The sequence below is a fragment of the Topomyia yanbarensis genome, chromosome 2, assembly GCF_030247195.1.
Source record: "Topomyia yanbarensis strain Yona2022 chromosome 2, ASM3024719v1, whole genome shotgun sequence".
Lineage (NCBI taxonomy): Eukaryota > Metazoa > Arthropoda > Insecta > Diptera > Culicidae > Topomyia > Topomyia yanbarensis.
In genome coordinates, this window is record NC_080671.1 from 66,899,421 (window position 1) to 66,918,082 (window position 18,662).

The window sequence follows — 18,662 nt, forward strand, 5'->3', positions numbered from 1 at the left end:
TAAGGTCATAGAATAACAATTATAATTCAAAAAGTTATAACCCCATAGAAAATCCTCCCGATTTTCCCACCTAGTCGGCTTGCGTCGGCACAATCGGCCGACTATGCCACCAATTAATCGGTCGATTGTTACACCGGCTCTTATGGGTGTTTAACATGGACGTCAGCCGACTCAACAACCGATTAAATATGACAGACGAAATCTATTGAAATCGGTCTGTTTCAACCAATTAAATCGATCGATTAGTTGATAGTTTAAAACTGGAACCAGATTCACACAGATTAAATCTGGCGATTAATATGGTGACGAAAATTGTCCACCGACGAAACCCAACTTGGTCGTTTAATTAATCTGTCGACCTCGATGCACCCATTTTCGTCGGTCGGCTGCGAAATTTATGAACTGTCAAATTTTCTATGGGGAAGGTATGTTAGGACCACTAGTACATAAATCCAATAAAACACCAAGAATATTTTGAAAGAGTACTTAAAAGAATGTGAAACTACATAGAAATAGAAAGTACATATAAATCAAAAACATGCCAAAAATAACGACAAGGAAGCATGCATGTATAAGAAAGAAAAACCGCAAATTTTTTAGATGCATAATCTATAAAAATCCCAAAATAAATATATCTGAAGCATTGTTTATATGTTATTCTAATTCAATAAAATTCCAAACATATTTCCAAACTACTTTTTATGTTCTAAAGTAGAGAGAATTTCGTATTTTGCATGACATTTGCTGCGTAGCAAGTGTAATCAAAATGAGTGGTGGCAAGGTACGTAGTTTAATTTATTTTCCGGGAAATGGTATTCCGCGAAATGGTTTTCCGGGAAATGGAATATTCTGGGAAATGGTTTTTCCGGGAAATGGTACATTCCGAGAAATGGTTTTCTGGGAAATGGTACATTCCGGGAAATGGTTTTCTGGGAAATAGTACATTCTGGGATATGGTTTTCCGGAATATGGTATACCGGGAAATGGTATTCCGCGAAATGACGTACAACCCATTAATATACTTAGAGAATCCATGCACAATTATTCGATATAATTGAACCAATGTAATAATATTCGTATTCCCCGATCATTTTAAATATTCCACGGTGAAATATGTTCGCAGTGGATATTTTACTTGTTCACCGGGAGTGTAAACGCCACGACGGCGGAATTGATGCGGAGTGGTGAATATATATGTCATCGCTGTTCACGGTGAACGTTCACCCACAGACTAACAGACATAACACTTAAAAACAAAGCTTCGCCCGCTTTAACGGTCATTTTAAATATATTTGTAGTTGGGACTGTGGCCACATTTGAAATTATGGCGCCACTGCCATACACTGAAAAAAATCCAAACGTTAATTCTATTTGCTTCAAATCGCTTAAAATTCATATGAAGAAGAAATGCTATTGTTATCACGCGCACACATACCTTCTATGTGTCAACTGTATAAACTATGTATGCACACACATAAGTTATATGTGCATATTGTTATAGAATGGGGTTTTATGTGCCTAATAGTTATGAAATGTGAATGTAAGATTAATATTTCTTGTAAATATGCACATTAGGTTTATGTGCCAGCAAATAGTGTCTATATGCCTCCGCTAATTGCAAAAATCTATGTGTAAAATCAATAGGCATAATGTTTACTTTTTTTTGAGTGTATGAACAAGCATACGGGGGATAGACCACTAGTGAAAAATTGCTCCCAAACCTGAGGGGTAACCTACCAGTAAATGAGTGTTTGGGACCGTGAATAAAAGGTGGAGCTAGTGTTCTGGGAAAATTATCGGATCGATGTTTTTTGAGGGAATTCCCTTATAGTGTTATGTCTGTTAGTCTGTGGTTCACCTTCGAATACCAAATTGCATTCTGACAAACTGTAAACTGCCAGTTGAGCGTGAAATCGGTGTTCGCTGATGAAACTGTTCACGACGTCTTCCACCGTGAACAATGGAAGGTATTCAACACATGTTCACGTTCATTTTCACCGAGAGTCTAAATAGTACTTTAGTTAAACAGCCGATTGTCACGTCTTCTTGTCTTAGTTAAACAGCAGAGGGATAGAGTATGCGTGCCCTCGAGGGTGAAAGTGAAATTCACCTTGTCAATGTACTCGTTCGCCATCTGAGGGTGAAATACATCGTTAGGCGGGAATGCAATTAAAATATCCCACCAGTCTATATGGTTAGAAAATGGTTAGAATGAACTGAAATGTCATATTTTTTTTTGTTTTTTTTTTTCCAGATCCTCGTAAGTCGAATTTTGCTTTCGATGCTGATGGTGTATCAGTCGTGAGAAATTTTTTGATTGTCGCGGTGAAGCCCGTTGTTTACACCTAAAGTGTGGAAACTCGCAATATTATTTTATTTTATACACTATTTAAATTTACTGGAAAGTACGCGTCAGACAACAACAGATTGCGCACGAAAAATGTCGGCCGAGCAAATAATCGATTTGGTGAGTGACGAAAATGATGATGTGATTGTGATAGATGACAGCCCAAAGAGAAGTTTTTCCGAGGACTCATTGACGGAGGGAAACCAACAATACCCAGACCAGGCACCATTTGAAGCGGACGATCATAGCCCCGTCGATATGGACATAGAAGACATCATTCCCATCAATAACCAAACGTAAGTACGCTGAACGCACTAGGAAAAGTTAAATGATTAATAATATAAGAAGGAATTTGAAGCGATAAGAGTAAAACGAAAATATTAAATATAAATTGAATTCAGCAACAGCTAAACAATCCTACTATGATTACGGCTTTATTCTGTAAACTTACATATTCAAAAGCATGATCAGCTCATGTAAGTTGCAGTTTGTTAACCTCAAATGCTCGTCTACTCGAGGTTCGTATTTTCCATGCTGTGTATTCGCCAGATTTAATTTCCAAGATATTGTTTTTTTTTTTTCAAATTTGTAATTATTTTTGTATTTTTATTTAAAAATACTATCAAAGGGGTTTTGCTTGAATTGCCAGAATGAGAGTAGTTTTACTTGCAGTTGCATCAAACTACTGCATCGCCAGATAAAGAAAAGATCTATCGTTCATTTAAATATGTTGGAACAAAGCAATTTAACTTGGGTGGCTCGTTTTTTTGTCGGTTGAATTGTGACATGTCTCGTATTTTTATGACTATCATAGACGAAAGTTTCTTTTCCATAGATAGTGTGAAGCATCACCTTCAGTTTGTCGCATGTTTTATAACCTCATATTTTAAAGTCAACAATTTCATTTATTTTAACTTTTATTTGAATTTATTTATAATGTACATACATGAACCAACTTCTGTTTACAATTTTGCATATGTTGGTTTTGTAGCTCAATCCTAAATGGCAATTTTATCTGCCAGTTAGAGCAGCAAAAAATAACAGTATTTGTTATAACCACATTATATGTGAACCGGCACATGCAGCAGCAGCTGGGATCGGTCTTCGAATACGGCCGAGCACATTTCACATTCGAATCGGTTCGGCTCGCTTGATTCTGCAGCTTCCGTCGGCGTGGATTGCACTGGTTCCACCTTGAGGTTAACCAGTGTTGATGAAGAGGAGACAGTCGCCGATTGAACATCATTCAGCAGCATAGCGGATAGCTTATCGGGACTATCTTTCTCTTGCTTGATAGTTACAGTCGTATCGTCAGTAGCGTACGCTTCACGTAGAAAATTAACTTCCCGTTCCAGTTGTCGTCGAGTTAGACGCTGACTCCGAAGTTCCGATGTTAGCGAACGCTGAGCGTCTGCCCTGATTTCCCTGCTAATCCTCTCTGGTGAATCACTCTGTACTACATACTGGCTTGTTTTGGGAGGTGCTGTTATGGCAACTGTAGACAAAAAATTGGTGGCATTTTTGATAGGTGAGCGAAGAATTTCCTCCAAATCATTAACAATATCGCTGTTGTATTTATCGATGTATTTATCTTTCCGAGAGATTTCCATTAGCAGATTCTGGTTGAGAAGATCTTCATATCCGGGCACAGTTTGCTTTTGATCGGTACCATTAGATAAAACATCTAGTGCTTCTTCGTTCCCGTCTGGTGGGTCCTCTGCATCACCGTCATCTTCACGGCCGTCATCCAGCAGAGGAAAACTTTCCGAGGAAATCTTGTCGGATGGAATTTCTTTGTACGTAGGAACTGACCGATTTTTGGTACGTTTGAATTCCAACGTAGAGTATCCATCGCCATCTGGTTGACTTTTGATGTCTTTGGTTATGATCGTTTTAGTTTTGCGCTTTCCATCTACTATCGATATTCTAGTTTTCTGGGTATGAATCATTCGAGGACGCGATACTAACGAGGATGCGTTTGTTTGGATATTGGAAGCATTGGTAGTGCGACGCTTGGGAGATTCCGTCTTTATGGGTTTGAATTTGGCTTCCAAATCGGTATCGAGACTATTGACTAACACGACATCGCTTAACAAATTGATGCCACTGTCATCTAAGTTGGAAGGTTTAGTACGAACTGCCGAAGCTGATGTTAATAATTCAAAAGAGTTGATATATTTTGGAGAAGCTATCAGCTTTTTATTGGAATTACCCGTTCCATATTCAAGCAATATTTCCGCTGGATTTTTCAGCAATTCTTCATCCTCTGTCATTCCCACCGAGCGTTGCTCACCCTGTACACGTGTGACATTCTTTCTTTTACCTTTACTTAGGCTAGCTTTTTCTGTATCATGAGCATTTAGCTTCTTCCTGCGTTTGTACTTGCGTGGGAACGTTGGCGGCTGCCGTTTCATTGCTGTGTTCAGATCACTGTGTTGGATTAAATGCTGTATCAAATCCACTGAAGTTCCGAACAACTGCGTACATACGCAGCAAAAATAGGGCTGTTCGCTAGTTCCCAGTTTGGTATCCGGGGCCGAATGATGGGAGCGGATGTGTTCTCGCAACACAACTCGCTGGTTGAATGCTCGTGGGCATACGGAACATCCGTACGGTTTTTCGCCAGTATGAACACGCTCGTGCTTACGAAGAGTACCGCCGTCGGCAAAGGCTTTCCAGCAGAACCTGTAAAAGAAATTGGGCCATAATTCTCGTGGCAAAGTCGATACGATTGCGATTGAATAAATTACTTCCAATTATTTTTTAGCATTTATAGTGGTTGAGTATTCTTAACTTGTTCAATATATCTTAAAAGCGCAATGACTCGTGTTGTAGGGTATGGCGAACGATAACGAGAGATGTTGATCTGCTGAACGTTATAATAGCGATATTTGCAATGCAAGAAACAAAAATTGGGGACCAGACCCGATACCTGAACTAAATTAGTTTTCAGATAGTAAAGCTCAAAAATTTGAATCAAAGAATTTAGCGAAACCTACCGAATCATCAGTAATCTTACTCTCCCTTTTCATACTAACCTGCAACCATACGGCCGTTCACCGGAATGAATTCTCAGATGGATTTGCTGCGAAGATCTCGAGCCGAAAGTTTTCCCACATTCACTACAGGGAAACTGCCTAGATTTTGTATGCGAGTGTCTGTGATTCATCAAACTTCTGCCGTCTGGAAACTCTTCCAAGCACACCTCACACTTGACCGATTTGTTTCGATGGGAAACCATGTGCCGTTTTAGGCGTGCCTTGTTGTAGAAAGTCTTACCGCACCTAGAGCAACAGTGCGAGCCATAGTTGGATCGGTCTCGCGAGTGTTCCCAGGCATGTTTCAGCAAGGCGGCATGATTTTTGCAACACTTTCCACAAATCACACAGCTGGTGTCCGTTAGTTCGGTACTATGAAACTTTTGTATGTGCTCCTTAATGGCACCTTCGTTCTCGAATGTTTCCCTGCACAGTTGACATTTGTGTGGTCCGGAGCGAGCGTGAATTTCTGCGTGGGCTAACAAATCCAGTGCTTCAGCAAATGTCTCACCGCATACATTACAAGATAACGGCTGTTGCGATTCATCTGCATCGTACCGATCATCGTCACTCTCTTCATCATCTTCAGTCACTGTTTGCTGTTGACCGATCTGACTATTGGGCTCGTTCTTTTGTTCTTTCACGCTGTGGGTTTGTTTAATGTGGCGTTTGAGTTGATCTGGCTTCTGAAAGACGGTCCCGCAACTGTCGCAGTAGTACTGACGCTCGCCACCGTCATCATCACCGCTCATTTTTACCGTCTCCGAAAGTATCGAGTTATAGGTAGTCGAACCTGATTGCTCAGTCCAGGCGACTACTAAATTCGCAGCATGTCGTTGTCTAACATGATTCTGTAGCATCGTTTTATCCCAGAACCGATCCCCGCACGATTCACATTCAAACTGACAGTCACCCCCGTGAATGCGAGCGTGCGATGCTAGAGCTTTTTCTCGCGCGAAGGAAACCCCGCAATGCTGACAGACGAAAGGTTTTCGCTCATCTGTAACCGGGAACCGTGGCGGAAGATTCACGAATGGTTCAACTGAGGCGTTGAATTTGCTCTCGAATTGCTGCGCTCGATTGTTTGTCGAGGTGGGTTTCTTGTTCGACCTTCCGGCACTCCCACTTGATTTGACACGAGATTTTTTCGTTGTTTTTGCTTTTGGTGTCCGGTATTGGTTTGGAGCTGGAACCAAAAGATCGTCATCCTCTTCTACAGACGGGGAGCGTCGTTCTAATGTCGTAGGGGAAGAATTAGAAAGTTCGTAGTCATCTGTAATGAAAAGTTACGATTTACATCTACCGGTTCGACGTAAACTGTAGATACTTACAATCATCCTCCGGATCGCTTCTCAGCGGTTCTTCGTGATCCTCTGTAGAATAAGCGTGCGACTTCAAATGATTCAACAAATCACATCTGCGCATATAACGTGCTCCGCAAAGATTGCACACATGTGGCCTATCGTTGGAATGAGCAACCATGTGGTTCATTAGGTTTGCTTTCTTCCTGAATCGACGACTGCAAAAATCGCAGGGGTACGGGCGGGAAGTAGTGTACTCGTCTTGATCTGTAGGAAGTGGAACAGTTACTTCATCCTCCATGTTACCAATCACTGCCGTCGTTCCTAACTGATCTACGGTAACCTGAACGCAATCTTGACCATCCGTTTGGACCCAATCGTCGGTAATGACCTCTTCAGTTACTTCGCACTCCATATATTCTTCGCCCTGCTGAACCACCATCTCCTCGTGGATGTGTTGCTCAACTGGTTCACCTTCCTCCTGCACGTGAACAACTTCACCCTGGATAATCGAACCATCGTCAGCAGCCATATAGATTAGATTTTCCGGTGGAATCTGATCGATTCGCCCAATTTCGTTTTCGTCAACAAGAAACTCTTGTCCATCGTGAGTTTGAAAAATTATTTGCTCAGATCCCGTTGATGCTGATCCGGCAGCTTTGTCAATCTCCGAAACAGAGTCAATTATCTGTGCAGTGCTCTGACCGGGAATGTTTATGATTCTCATCTTCGCGTTCGGCTGAGATGGGTCCCAAATCGTGAACGTTGTTCGGTCCATATTAGATGTCTATAATACAGAGTAAAAGTTGCAAAATGATAATCTCCAAATTATTTCGAAACACAATGTGCAATAAAATTCGATCAATGTTGATATTGTTATAAAATCAAAGTTCTGCCACTCATCCCGTCTACCTACTTCCATTTGCGCGTGTAGTTGTGACCCACGTGCGATCCCACAAACACTACTACCACCAATTATAACCTGTGAAAAAAGAACCTATCATGGAGGAATGTTTCCATGCATTTCTAACCTGAAATCAATGAACGGACAGAAGAACTACAATTTCTGAGGTTATGGTCCAAGAATGAGGTTAGTGCCAGTTGCATCCCGATCAAAACAAACCACAACAAATCAGCTGATTATAAACAAAACTAAAGTAATCTAATAAATTTTGAAATTTCTCACCTGAAAATGATACCATCCACGAAATTACACACAGAATCTACTGCGCCATATTAGATCTTTGCAAAGTAGCACGAAAAAAGCAACGGCACGAACGTCGTAAAGAGCGAATGGAATTTTTGATACTTCTTTTTCTTTCCGCTCTTTCCAATCGCGCACACAAAGTTACATCACCACGTTTCAGCCAGGCTTGCTTCCTACCCAGAAGTACTCGTTTCCTTGTTTGACTTTGGGAAAAAAAATAATTAATTTCGATTGGTGCCACAAATCAAGTTTTCACTACTTTGGGTCTTGGTTCGATACTTTGCGATTCAGATGAACATAACCACGAAAAAATGTCCACTGCGAGCTTGACAACTAACACCATTTCGAAGATGTCGGATAGTGGGAGAGAGAGAAGGATTTTGAGGGCTTTCAAGAGAAGATATTACCAGCGACCAAGATACAGGAAAGTCAGAGGTGGAGTGCAAGGCACGATACTGTCCAGGGGATTTCGAGTAAATTATCAATCATCCCTTTTTCTGTTAAAAGCGTCCAATTTCGATTCTTTTAAAATCAAATTTGTATTTACTTCTATAGTTGATTTTGTTAGAGATTTGGCTTCAAATAATGATTAATGAATATCCAATAAAAAGGTAAATTAAATAATTAATTCCGCTTACGATGAAAATAGACTATCGCAAACATTGACTTCGAACTCGAATGGTATATATTTAGAAAATAGGGGGATTCAGAATGATTGCATAGCATGTTTGTGATAAGGTTGGAATTGTAACCGTAACCGGATTTCTGTTGTCTTGATAGGTGGTGAATTTCGTTTATTTGCAAGTGTGTGTGTGATAAGAAGTAAGGTTGAGAAAGAGAGCGAGAAAAATTAATGTGTCAAATCAAGATGTAAAATGCGAAGGTGGGAGCAATAAATGCATGAAACCAACCCTCTCTACACGGTTAAATAAAACAACCTGCAGAAAAGTTCTTTTAACTTACTTTTGAGTTGTGCGTCGCTTTCGCACTTATTAGTGTTGTCAAAAACAAAACGAGAGGTTCGACTCAGTCGAGATCTTCCGTGGGGGAAGTTACTTTTGAGTTGTTTGGGGTGAACTCAAAATTAGGTAAATTCAACTTAAATTTGAGTATAAAAAACCTATCAATGAGTTGTAATTTTTGCCGTGGTTAAATGGAAACTACCTTCAACACGGTTTACCTAATTTTAAGTTCCCCCACGATACCACGAGATTGAGTCAAAGGAACTCAATTTTAGGTAGTTTTTTGTTTCCGTGTAAATTGCCAAATTTAATCGTTTGTTAGTGTGTTGGTTTCATGCTACAAAATTAACTAAAGAGCCCCAATTGGGTCATTAGGTCATATGCTTATATTGATCATTTCCGATGCAGCTGATGGTAAGGATCCTTTTCTTTTGCTGGGCTAGCTCTCAAAAATGTGGCTAAAACGATTATCAAGTAAGACCAATAATGTCAAACCGTGTCAAACAAGAACGTCTTTACATTTTCGTAATAATTGTTTGAAGGGTCTGTCATATATAGTGATACTAGTAGTGATGCATTTTTTATCCGATTAATCTCTCAAATAATGATAAGCTTTCAGTAAAATCGCGTAAATCGATTAGCTGATATCAATTAATCAAGAACATGAACGGTATGTTAACGCCAAACATGAAAATATTAGAAAAAATGACCACCGCCTCAAAATATACCCCGCTACCTTTTCTTGTGACAAACGAATATTTACCACCTAATCGATTAATCGAATCAATTGATGACACTCCCAAAAATTATTAGATTAATGGATAATCGGTTGAGAAAAAAAAAGAATTTTATTCTTCATTTAATAACTTAATTTCAATTTACTAGCATAGACTAATTAAGACGACAGACTAACGAGTTTCCTGTGGCTCAAGGGGTACTAACTCATGTAGTACAAGAGGGTTCTTAGAAATGTCAAACAGTAAACACGTTGATAAGTCCTCGCTTATTTAGCTTTATTTTTCCATGGTAGTATTTTTTTGACAAGTTATCGGTTGTTTATTTTGTATCGCAGAAAAAACATTTCTCAGCTATAATGCAGCTAGTATGGCAGCTCCGATTTTCAATGTTCGAATTTTTCAAGCTGTGTGATTTGGGGAGGGCGAGATTTTCCAGATGCCCTTTCTAACCTGGTAAACTTTACTTATTATGAGTATGGAGTATTGGGGAAAGTCTTCCCGGGGTTGAAAATGTAGTAGGCGTAGGAACACCCCTAACAGCAATCAATTTTTCCAACTGCAAATAGCCTGATACAGTACCGTTGAATTTCCAGAATCGTCCTCAAGTTAAAGTTCTGAACATTTTGGTTTTCCGATGTTTTTGAAACGTATTGTGCAAATGTTTCATATCCCAGTATCCTAGGTTATTCCGTTCGAAACCGAGTTACGTTCCGAACCGAGTGCAACACAACGGATGGAACATTACGAAGCGGAAGGTGTTTGTAATAGGATTCGAAAAAGAAGTTGTTCGACGCAAATTCTCATTTTTTTGGATCTTATGTCACAGTGATGAGCATTTTGAAAAATAAAATCGATTTTGCTACATTGATTTTTTATATAATAAAAATCAATGCTGCCAAACATCGGACCGTCCAAAATCAGGGATGCCATTATACCAGATTTATCTGGCACAGCCAGAGTTTTTTGTAGCTTCCAGATAAAAAGACAAACCTCTCATTCTACCAGATTTTTGAATTATAGAAGTGTTTGCACACACATTTTGGAAATTTGGGGCATATTTTCCCAAATTTATCAAAAATCGATTGATAAATTTCGATAACTTTGAGGTTGCTGTTAAGTGACAGATTTTGCCAGACATTTTTAGATGATCTGCCAGATATTCTTTGAAAAATGGTGGGAACCCTGGCAAAATAGAATGAAAACAATCGATTTTTGGAGAGAAAAAGATCGATTGTGAGAAAATCGTATCATTTTCAATGGGAATTTTAAAAGAAAATTTAATTTTATCAGCTCGATTTTTTCAAGTTAACAAAATCGATGTTGTCAAAAATCGGGCCGAAATGATCGGATGTAAAATTTTGATGTTTCGAGATAAAGAGATCGATTTTGAAAAAAAAATCTCCGACATCGCCTATTTCTACATAATAGACTTCCTAATCGTTGATGTACTGATAGGCTATGCTATATTTTTTTTTTTATTCAAATCGTTTATTTGATAAGGCACGTTGCGTTAGCTTAAAGGTGCCAATTTTGTTTTGTTTTACATTTTAAATTGCTTAAAACTAGGGGATTACATATTGATTTTTTTTTAAATGAAACTAATGCGATTTTATAGCTATCTTATATATCTACACAAGGGGATAATATTGTTTTCGTAAGATTAGGGGGGTCATTTAGTTTTTGTGGCAATATGGTTTGACATTTTTATCAGTGAGATTATTGGAGCAAATAATGTTTAATTAAGGGGGACAATTTTTTACGACTAACTTAAAACTAGGCATAACTAGAGGGCATGATTGAATTTTGTAAAGATTCGTAATTATAGTTATTTTTGTGGGTAGTAGAGTTGGGCATTTTCAACGAGATTATATAATATAATAGTTAAAACTAGAAGAGACAAGAAGAGCTAAATGCTTCGTGATGATATTGGGGGGGGGGGGGGGGGGTAGGGGTGTTACTTCTGGGTATAAGAGTCAGGGGAGGGAGGGTAGACAAAGATGGCAGGGAGAGAAAATTATTTCAGTTTCAGGCATCGTGAGATCAACGGATGGATTACAAACTCGGGTGGCCTTCATCAGGGGAATCATGTACTGGGACGCCGGGTGGTCCTCCTCAAGATGGCAGGGGTTTTTCCAGACGATTTCGTAGTACGGCTCAGATGTGGATCGGCTACATTTCGAGTTAAGCGTGTTATGTTCGTGCCGTAGGTCCCGTGTTTGTTGGCTCATTCGATACAGATGGTTTGATACAGGTGGAAGAGCGTTCTGAGAATGATAAGAAGATAACAAGGGGCAGTTAGACTTGTATATTGATGGTTTTCACAAAGGTGTATATAAGGGACATATAGAGAACATCGCGGCTTGCCAGCACATCTCGAACCGGGACGTTGGTTGGTCTTCCTCGGGCCCGCAGGGTATCCATTAGCCGAGACCTAGCGGAACTGTACTCGGTGCACGCCCAGACAATGTGCTCGATGTCGTGATAGCCGTCGCCACAAGCGCAGATACCACTATCCACGAGCCCAATACGCCGGAGATGTGCATCCAGCGTGTAATGGTTTGCCATGAGTCGGGACATCACACGAATGAAGTCACGACCCACATCCATCCCCTTGAACCAAGGTTTCGTCGATACCTTAGGGATTATCGAATGTAGCCACCTTCCCAGCTCTCCACTGCTCCACGAAGTTTGCCAACTTTCGAGGGTTCTCTGATGAGTAATACTGAAAAATTCGCTGAAGCAAATTGGTCTTTCGTAAACGTCTCCTTCTAAGGCACCCACCTTAGCTAAGGAGTCTGCCTTCTCATTGCCCGGAATGGAGCAATGAGAAGGGACCCATACCAAGGTAATCTGGAAAGAGTTGTCAGATAAAGCACTCAGTAGCTCCCGTATTTTCCCCAAAAAATACGAGGAGTGCTTGCCTTGTTTCATCGAGCGAATAGCGTCAATGGAACTGAGGCTATCCGAAACGATGAAGTAATGGTCTGCGGGTAATGTTTCAATGACTCCAAGGGTATACTGAATGGCAGCTAGTTCTGCGGCGTAAACTGAAGCAGGGTCACTGAGTTTGTAGGAGGCGGTGAGGTTTTGATTGAAAATACCGAAGCCAGTGGATCCTTCGAGGTTTGATCCGTCAGTATAAAACATCTTAGAACAGTCGACTTCTCGGAATTTATTATAAAAAATGTTTGGAACCACTTGTGGGCGTATGTGGTCCGGAATTCCACTAATCTCGTCTTTCATGGATGTGTCGAAGAAAACAGTAGATTCAGAAGTATTTATGAAATGCACACGGTTGGGATTGTAAGAAGAAGGGTTAATATTCTGCGCCATGTAGTCAAAGTACAGGGACATGAAACGGGTCTGAGAATTGAGCTCAACAAGCCTTTCGAAATTTTCAATCACGACCGGGTTCAAGATATCGCATCGAATGAGCAATCGATATGAGAGTTCCCAAAATCGATTTTTCAACGGGAGAACGCCCGACAGCACTTCGAGACTCATCGTATGGGTCGACTGCATGCACCCTAAGGCGATACGCAAACAACGATACTGAATTCTTTCGAGTTTGATGAAATGTATGTTCGCGGCGGATCGAAAGCAGAAGCATCCGTATTCCAGTACCGACAGTATCGTTGTTTGATACAACCTAATTAGGTCTCCTGGGTGGGCACCCCACCATGTTCCGGTTATTGTACGAAGAAAGTTGATCCTTTGTTGGCATTTCTGTTTCAGATACCGAATATGGCATCCCCAAGTACCTTTCGAGTCGAACCAGACCCCTAGATATTTTACTGTGAGGACCTGAGCGATAGTTTGACCCATTAATAGAAGCTGTAGTTGTGCTGGTTCACGCTTCCTTGAAAATACAACTAGCTCAGTTTTCTCCGTGGAGAATTCGATACCCAGCTTAATAGCCCAAGCAGACAAATTGTCCAGGGTATTCTGTAATGGTCCTTGTAGATCGACAGCTTTGGGTCCCGTAACAGACACCACGCCATCGTCTGCAAGTTGCCTTAACGTGCAGGAATTGTCAAGACATTCATCAATGTCGTTGACATAGAAATTGTATAAAAGGGGGCTTAGACATGAGCCCTGGGGAAGGCCCATGTAGCTAAATCGTGATGTCGATAAGTCACCATGCGAAAAATGCATGTGCTTTTCCGACAACAAGTTTAGTAAAAAGTTGTTTAAAGTCGCTGAAAGACCATGCTGGTGCAGCTTCTCTGAAAGAATGTTGATCGAAACTGAATCAAAAGCCCCCTTAATATCTAGGAACACTGATGCCATCTGCTCTTTGCTAGCATAGGCCATTTGAATTTCAGTTGAGAGCAACGCAAGACAATCGTTCGTCCCTTTGCCTTTGCGAAAGCCAAATTGTGTATCTGACAGTAAGCCATTTGCTTCGACCCAATTGTCGAGGCGGGATAGGATCATTTTCTCGAACAACTTCCGGATACAGGATAGCATTGCGATCGGACGGTACGAATTGTGGTCGGAGGCTGGTTTTCCTGGTTTTTGGATGGCGATGACCTTCACTTGTCTCCAATCGAGTGGGACAATGTTAGCCTCGAGAAACTTATTAAATAAGTTCAACAAGCGTCTCTTGGCAGAGTCAGGCAGATTCTTCAACAAGTTGAATTTGATTCTGTCTGGCCCCGGAGCTTTATTGTTACACGACAAGAGAGCAAGTGAGAACTCCACCATCGAAAAAGGTGTTTCGTTCGCGCTATCGTGAGGAGACGCGGCGCGGTAGATCTTCTGTGCCGGGGCGGAATCCGGACAAACCTTCTTGGCGAAATCGAATATCCAACGGTTTGAATATTCCACGCTCTCATTAGTACTGTTTCGATTTCGCATACGTCGGGCTGTTCCCCAAAGAGTGCTCATCGATGTTTCTCTCGTTAATCCGTCGACGAACCGGCGCCAATAATCGCGTTTTTTGGCTTTCATCAAACTCTTCATTCGCTTGTCTAACGTCGCGTACTGTCGAAAACTGGCGGGTAACCCGTCGTTCCGGAAGGTCTTAAACGCGGCGGCCTTCTCTGCGTACACGTCTGAGCACTCTTTATCCCACCAGGGATTGGGAGAACGTTTTTGTATGTTCGCGCCGGGTACTGGCCTAGTCTGAGCTTGATTCGCGCTGTCGAGAATCAAGCCAGCCAAAAAGCTGTACTCTTCCTCCGGAGGAAGTTCTTGGGTAGATTCGATGTTGTCGGATATCGCGGCAGCATAGCTCTTCCAATCGATATTTCGTGTGAGGTCATACGAAATATTGATTGATTTCAATGGCCTTGAACCGTTATTGATTGAGACTACAATCGGCAGATGGTCGCTGCCGTGGGGATCAGGAATTACCTTCCACGTGCAATTTAACCGCAGCGATGTTGAGCAAAGGGACAAGTCTAAGGCGCTCGGGCGCGCTGGAGGAGCAGGAATCCGTGTCATTTCACCCGTGTTTAAAATTGTCAAATTGAAGTTATCGCAAAGATCCTGAATTAAGGAAGACCGGTTATCATCATAGAGGCAACCCCATGCTGTACCGTGAGAGTTAAAGTCTCCTAAAACTAGTCGCGGTGCTGGCAGGGATTCTAAGATGTCTTGTAGCCGTCGGTGCCCAACCGCGGTGTTGGGGGGAATATATATGGAAGCTATGCAAAGGCTTTTGCCTTTGGTTGTTACTTGACAAGCGACAACTTCAATACCTGTTATCGAGGGAAGGTTAATTCTGTAGAAGGAATAGCACTTTTTGATCCCCAAAAGCACTCCTCCATAGGGGGTGTCTCGATCCAGGCGAATAATATTAAAGTCGTGGAAGTTGAGTTCTATGTCGGAAGTTAACCAAGTTTCACATAATGCAAATGCATCGCAACTCAAATTATTTATTAAAATTTTGAAGGAATCGATTTTCGGGATGATACTTCTGCAATTCCACTGTAGAACAGTGATCAAATCCGTGACCTCGTTCGATGAGTTAGCCATCGAAGGATACAATCGCTGAGAGGAGGGGCCATTTAGCAGTCAACTGCTTCAAAAATGTTCTCACTGTAGGGAGAAAAGCTAACATAAGACTTTTAATAGGATCAGTAATATTGAAAGTTTTTATTATCCAGTCCACTATGTCCGAGAGTTTTATAATTCCAGTGCTGTGATTACTCTCGAACTGAAACAAAGGAACACTTGGGATTTTTGATGTTCCTGGAAGTGCTGGGAACTCCTTCTCTGAGCTTAATCCTCCGATACCAGGAGCTAATTGCTTCGGTTTGGTTGCAACACTTCCAATAGATGTGACTTTCGGAGCCCCCTCAAGGGACACCTTCTGGCCTTTACAAGGAACTTTACCAGAGGAAGTGTTCCTCCTCTTCCTATAAATTCTAGGCACCCTAGTAGATGTTCCCTCTTGTGGGTTACCAGCCTCGCCCTCGTCAGGAGGCAAGTGAGTATAGATGTTTGCTGAGGATGGTGGCGTAGCATTCTTTAACATTTCTGCGAAAGAATGTTTGGATCGTCCCGCAAGGGAACGTTTCAGTTTATCCCCGCGTAGTTTGTACGCGGGACATGCCGAGATATCATGTAGACTCTCCGCACAGTAAGGACACTTTTCGGCTTGCCTACTGCACGAATCATCTAGATGATTCTCCCCGCATTTTCCACAGCGGGCCTTATTGCTACAATGGGTGGCTGTGTGACCCAATTGTTTACACTTTGTGCAATTCATGACCCGCGGCACAAACAGACGCACAGGCAGACGAACCTTGTGCAAGAGGACGAAATTTGGCAAAGCGGTACCAGCGAAGGTCACCCGATAAGAGTTTGATTGGGGGTACGTTTTTGAACCATCCCCCGCAACTACTACTGAGTGCAAACGTTTGCACTCAAGTATTTTAACTGGCTGAAGTAAGCGGTCTCTGAATCGGCCGACCCCGTACTTCAGCAGATCCTCGCACGTCAAACTCTCATCGGTTACGACGCCTTCGGATTGTACTCTTACAGCCGGAATATACACGTTATAATCCCGCGTAAAGTGCTCACAGCAAGCAATATCGTTTGCCTGCTTTGAGTTGGCTAGCAACACCCTTATCTTGTCCGAGCGGACCTTTGAAATTTCGGTCACAGCCGAGAACCGTTCCGTCAGGTCTCTAGAAATCTGAAGAAGATTCAGTGATTTAGTCTTGGGCCGAAAGAAGACCACAAATGGACCAGTTGAGAGTTCTGGATAGCATTTGGGCCGGGGGGGAGCCTTAGAAGTTGAACCCGATTCAACTTCCATTTGACCATCCGGAGAGGGAACCATAGAAAACGTCAACGCACGGGGTCAGCGCCCGCGCAGACGGAAGAAAGCAATAAATGTGTTACAAAAGACAAAAACCACTTAGCTTTAAACTGGTGTCCAACGACGAACCGATCCAGCTTATACAGCTGGCTATTGTTTAATCCTCACACGCGAACAAAAGACTGAGGACCGAACCGAACTGGCAAAATAACCTTGAATGCGGATTAAAACTATTCTTTATCGCCTCACACAGCACTACGGACTAGAAAAAACAACATCTGTCTCGATGGAGAGCTCGAAAACGAATGAGGCTATGCTATAGTACTATGCTGGTTTGGTCATTTCACATGCAAATGCAATATTATGTTTTGCTTCACATTACGCTGAAGCCTTTTATATGCATCTTGTCTAAGTTTTGCGGATTTTTTATGGAAATTTCAAAAGTTCCGCAGATTTTCCAAGTCATGCGGTTTTTTCACGCGGATTTTAAAAATAATGTAGCTTTTTGTGATTGGTTAATATAAAGTAAAGTAGCTTACCGTCAACTTTTTCCTCCAAGAATTCTTTTACATCAAGTGCAGATGGTGCCGGTGGTTCAGTGGCGAGAAGAGGAAGTAAATGGTCGATTGTCTCGGTCCATACACACTCAATTCGGCTCGGTAATTTCCTAACAGTTGTGTGGTCAGCAAATTTAGAAACTGATATCTCAGTAAAGTGAGATAAGCTTGCTGATTTTCGGTGAAATATTTTTCGAGTCTCAGCACTCAAACATCATTTTTACTGGAAACTCGGCAAAATTGCTTTGCTGAATCTCAGCTATTGAGATTGCGGCAAAAGGTGCACAAGCTGAGATAAACAAAAAAACTTAAGTCCAACTATTTACGATAGCTATATATAATATTCATAATCCAATGCTCATTTTGTTGAAATCCTCGAAGGTTTGTTTTGCTACAAAAAACTTTATATACAGCATCGTATGATTCTTGAGCCCGAAAAAAGATTTATGGGGTTGGTCCTACAATTTTAAAAAGCTTGCGTCATACTAAATGGCTTTAAAACTACATCAACAATATTTTTTTAGTACTATTTGCATAATGAGCTTTTTATTGACCACTGAAATAGAACCTGATGCGAATCGTGATGAATAGAAAAAATATTCATTCAAAAATCCATGTTATTCATTCAATTAAATATCGCAAAATTTTACTATTTATCTAGCTAAATGTTTTCAAATCTTGGTAAAGCATATAAAACAATAATTATCATGGTTTACTTTGTGCCAGGGCCTACTTTGATCCGTTTGATTCGTTGTTGTGCGTTCGTGCAATAATCGAACAAGAATGAAAATCTGCATTAAATGATAGACATTTTTGATAGCGCCACTGCATATTGAAAATGAGTTAGCTCTGAATATGATTAATCTTCATTAATTCGAATATTTGTAGCTCTGCCTGTCTGGTGTCTGAGTTTTAGGTCATTACCAATCGAAATTCGGCGAGCGACAGAGCTGATGGAGACTACAGTTTTTTGCTCCCTTGCTTAGTTAATAGAGGTATGACGAGAGCAAACCAGCGTTCGAATTAAACAATTAATTCAATTTTGTGTTTAAAACTTTTTAGTGGCATGGAACTAAATAGATCAAGTGTGTTGGGTGGCAGCGGTGTTCTTTCTGGGACGTCATCATACACTCAGGAACAGGGATGCCAGACTTGAAGATATGTCTACATTTTGAAGACATTTGAAATGTTGTGAAGACGTATTATTTATTTTCAAGGCAATTTTTTTCAGATCTGTCTG

General features: G+C 41.1%; 2 protein-coding genes across 2 annotated transcripts in view; one reads left to right on the top strand and one right to left on the bottom strand.

The window, feature by feature from the left end:
* The first annotated feature begins 2,249 nt into the window (after nt 1-2,249).
* LOC131678261 (dnaJ homolog subfamily C member 7) overlaps nt 2,250-18,662 on the top strand; it is a 33,343-nt gene continuing 16,930 nt past the window's right edge. Inside the window, exon 1 of the mRNA XM_058958276.1 lies at nt 2,250-2,643. Within this exon, the coding sequence (XP_058814259.1) occupies nt 2,441-2,643 (203 nt within the window). The 5' untranslated portion in view covers nt 2,250-2,440. The remainder of the gene's footprint in view (nt 2,644-18,662) is intronic.
* On the bottom strand, nt 3,264-8,264 carry LOC131678260 (zinc finger protein 91). The gene is made up of 5 exons (XM_058958275.1): nt 8,153-8,264; nt 7,873-8,096; nt 6,717-7,473; nt 5,386-6,658; nt 3,264-5,032 (listed from the first exon to the last, which is right to left on the bottom strand). The coding sequence occupies exons 3-5, from the start codon at nt 7,462-7,464 to the stop codon at nt 3,409-3,411; spliced, it is 3,645 nt and encodes a 1,214-aa protein (XP_058814258.1). The 5' UTR covers nt 7,465-7,473; nt 7,873-8,096; nt 8,153-8,264; the 3' UTR covers nt 3,264-3,408.

What these genes read in the sequence shown, in the direction of transcription:
- LOC131678260 (XM_058958275.1), bottom strand. Translation starts at nt 7,464, where the DNA reads ATGGACCGAACAACGTTCACGATTTGGGACCCATCTCAGCCGAACGCG. An exon ending in AAGCGATCCGGAGGATGATT is followed by an intron (nt 6,659 to 6,716) that starts GTAAGTATCTAC and finishes TTTTCATTACAG; the next exon opens with ATGACTACGAACTTTCTAAT. An exon ending in GAACGGCCGTATGGTTGCAG is followed by an intron (nt 5,033 to 5,385) that starts GTTAGTATGAAA and finishes TTTCTTTTACAG; the next exon opens with GTTCTGCTGGAAAGCCTTTG.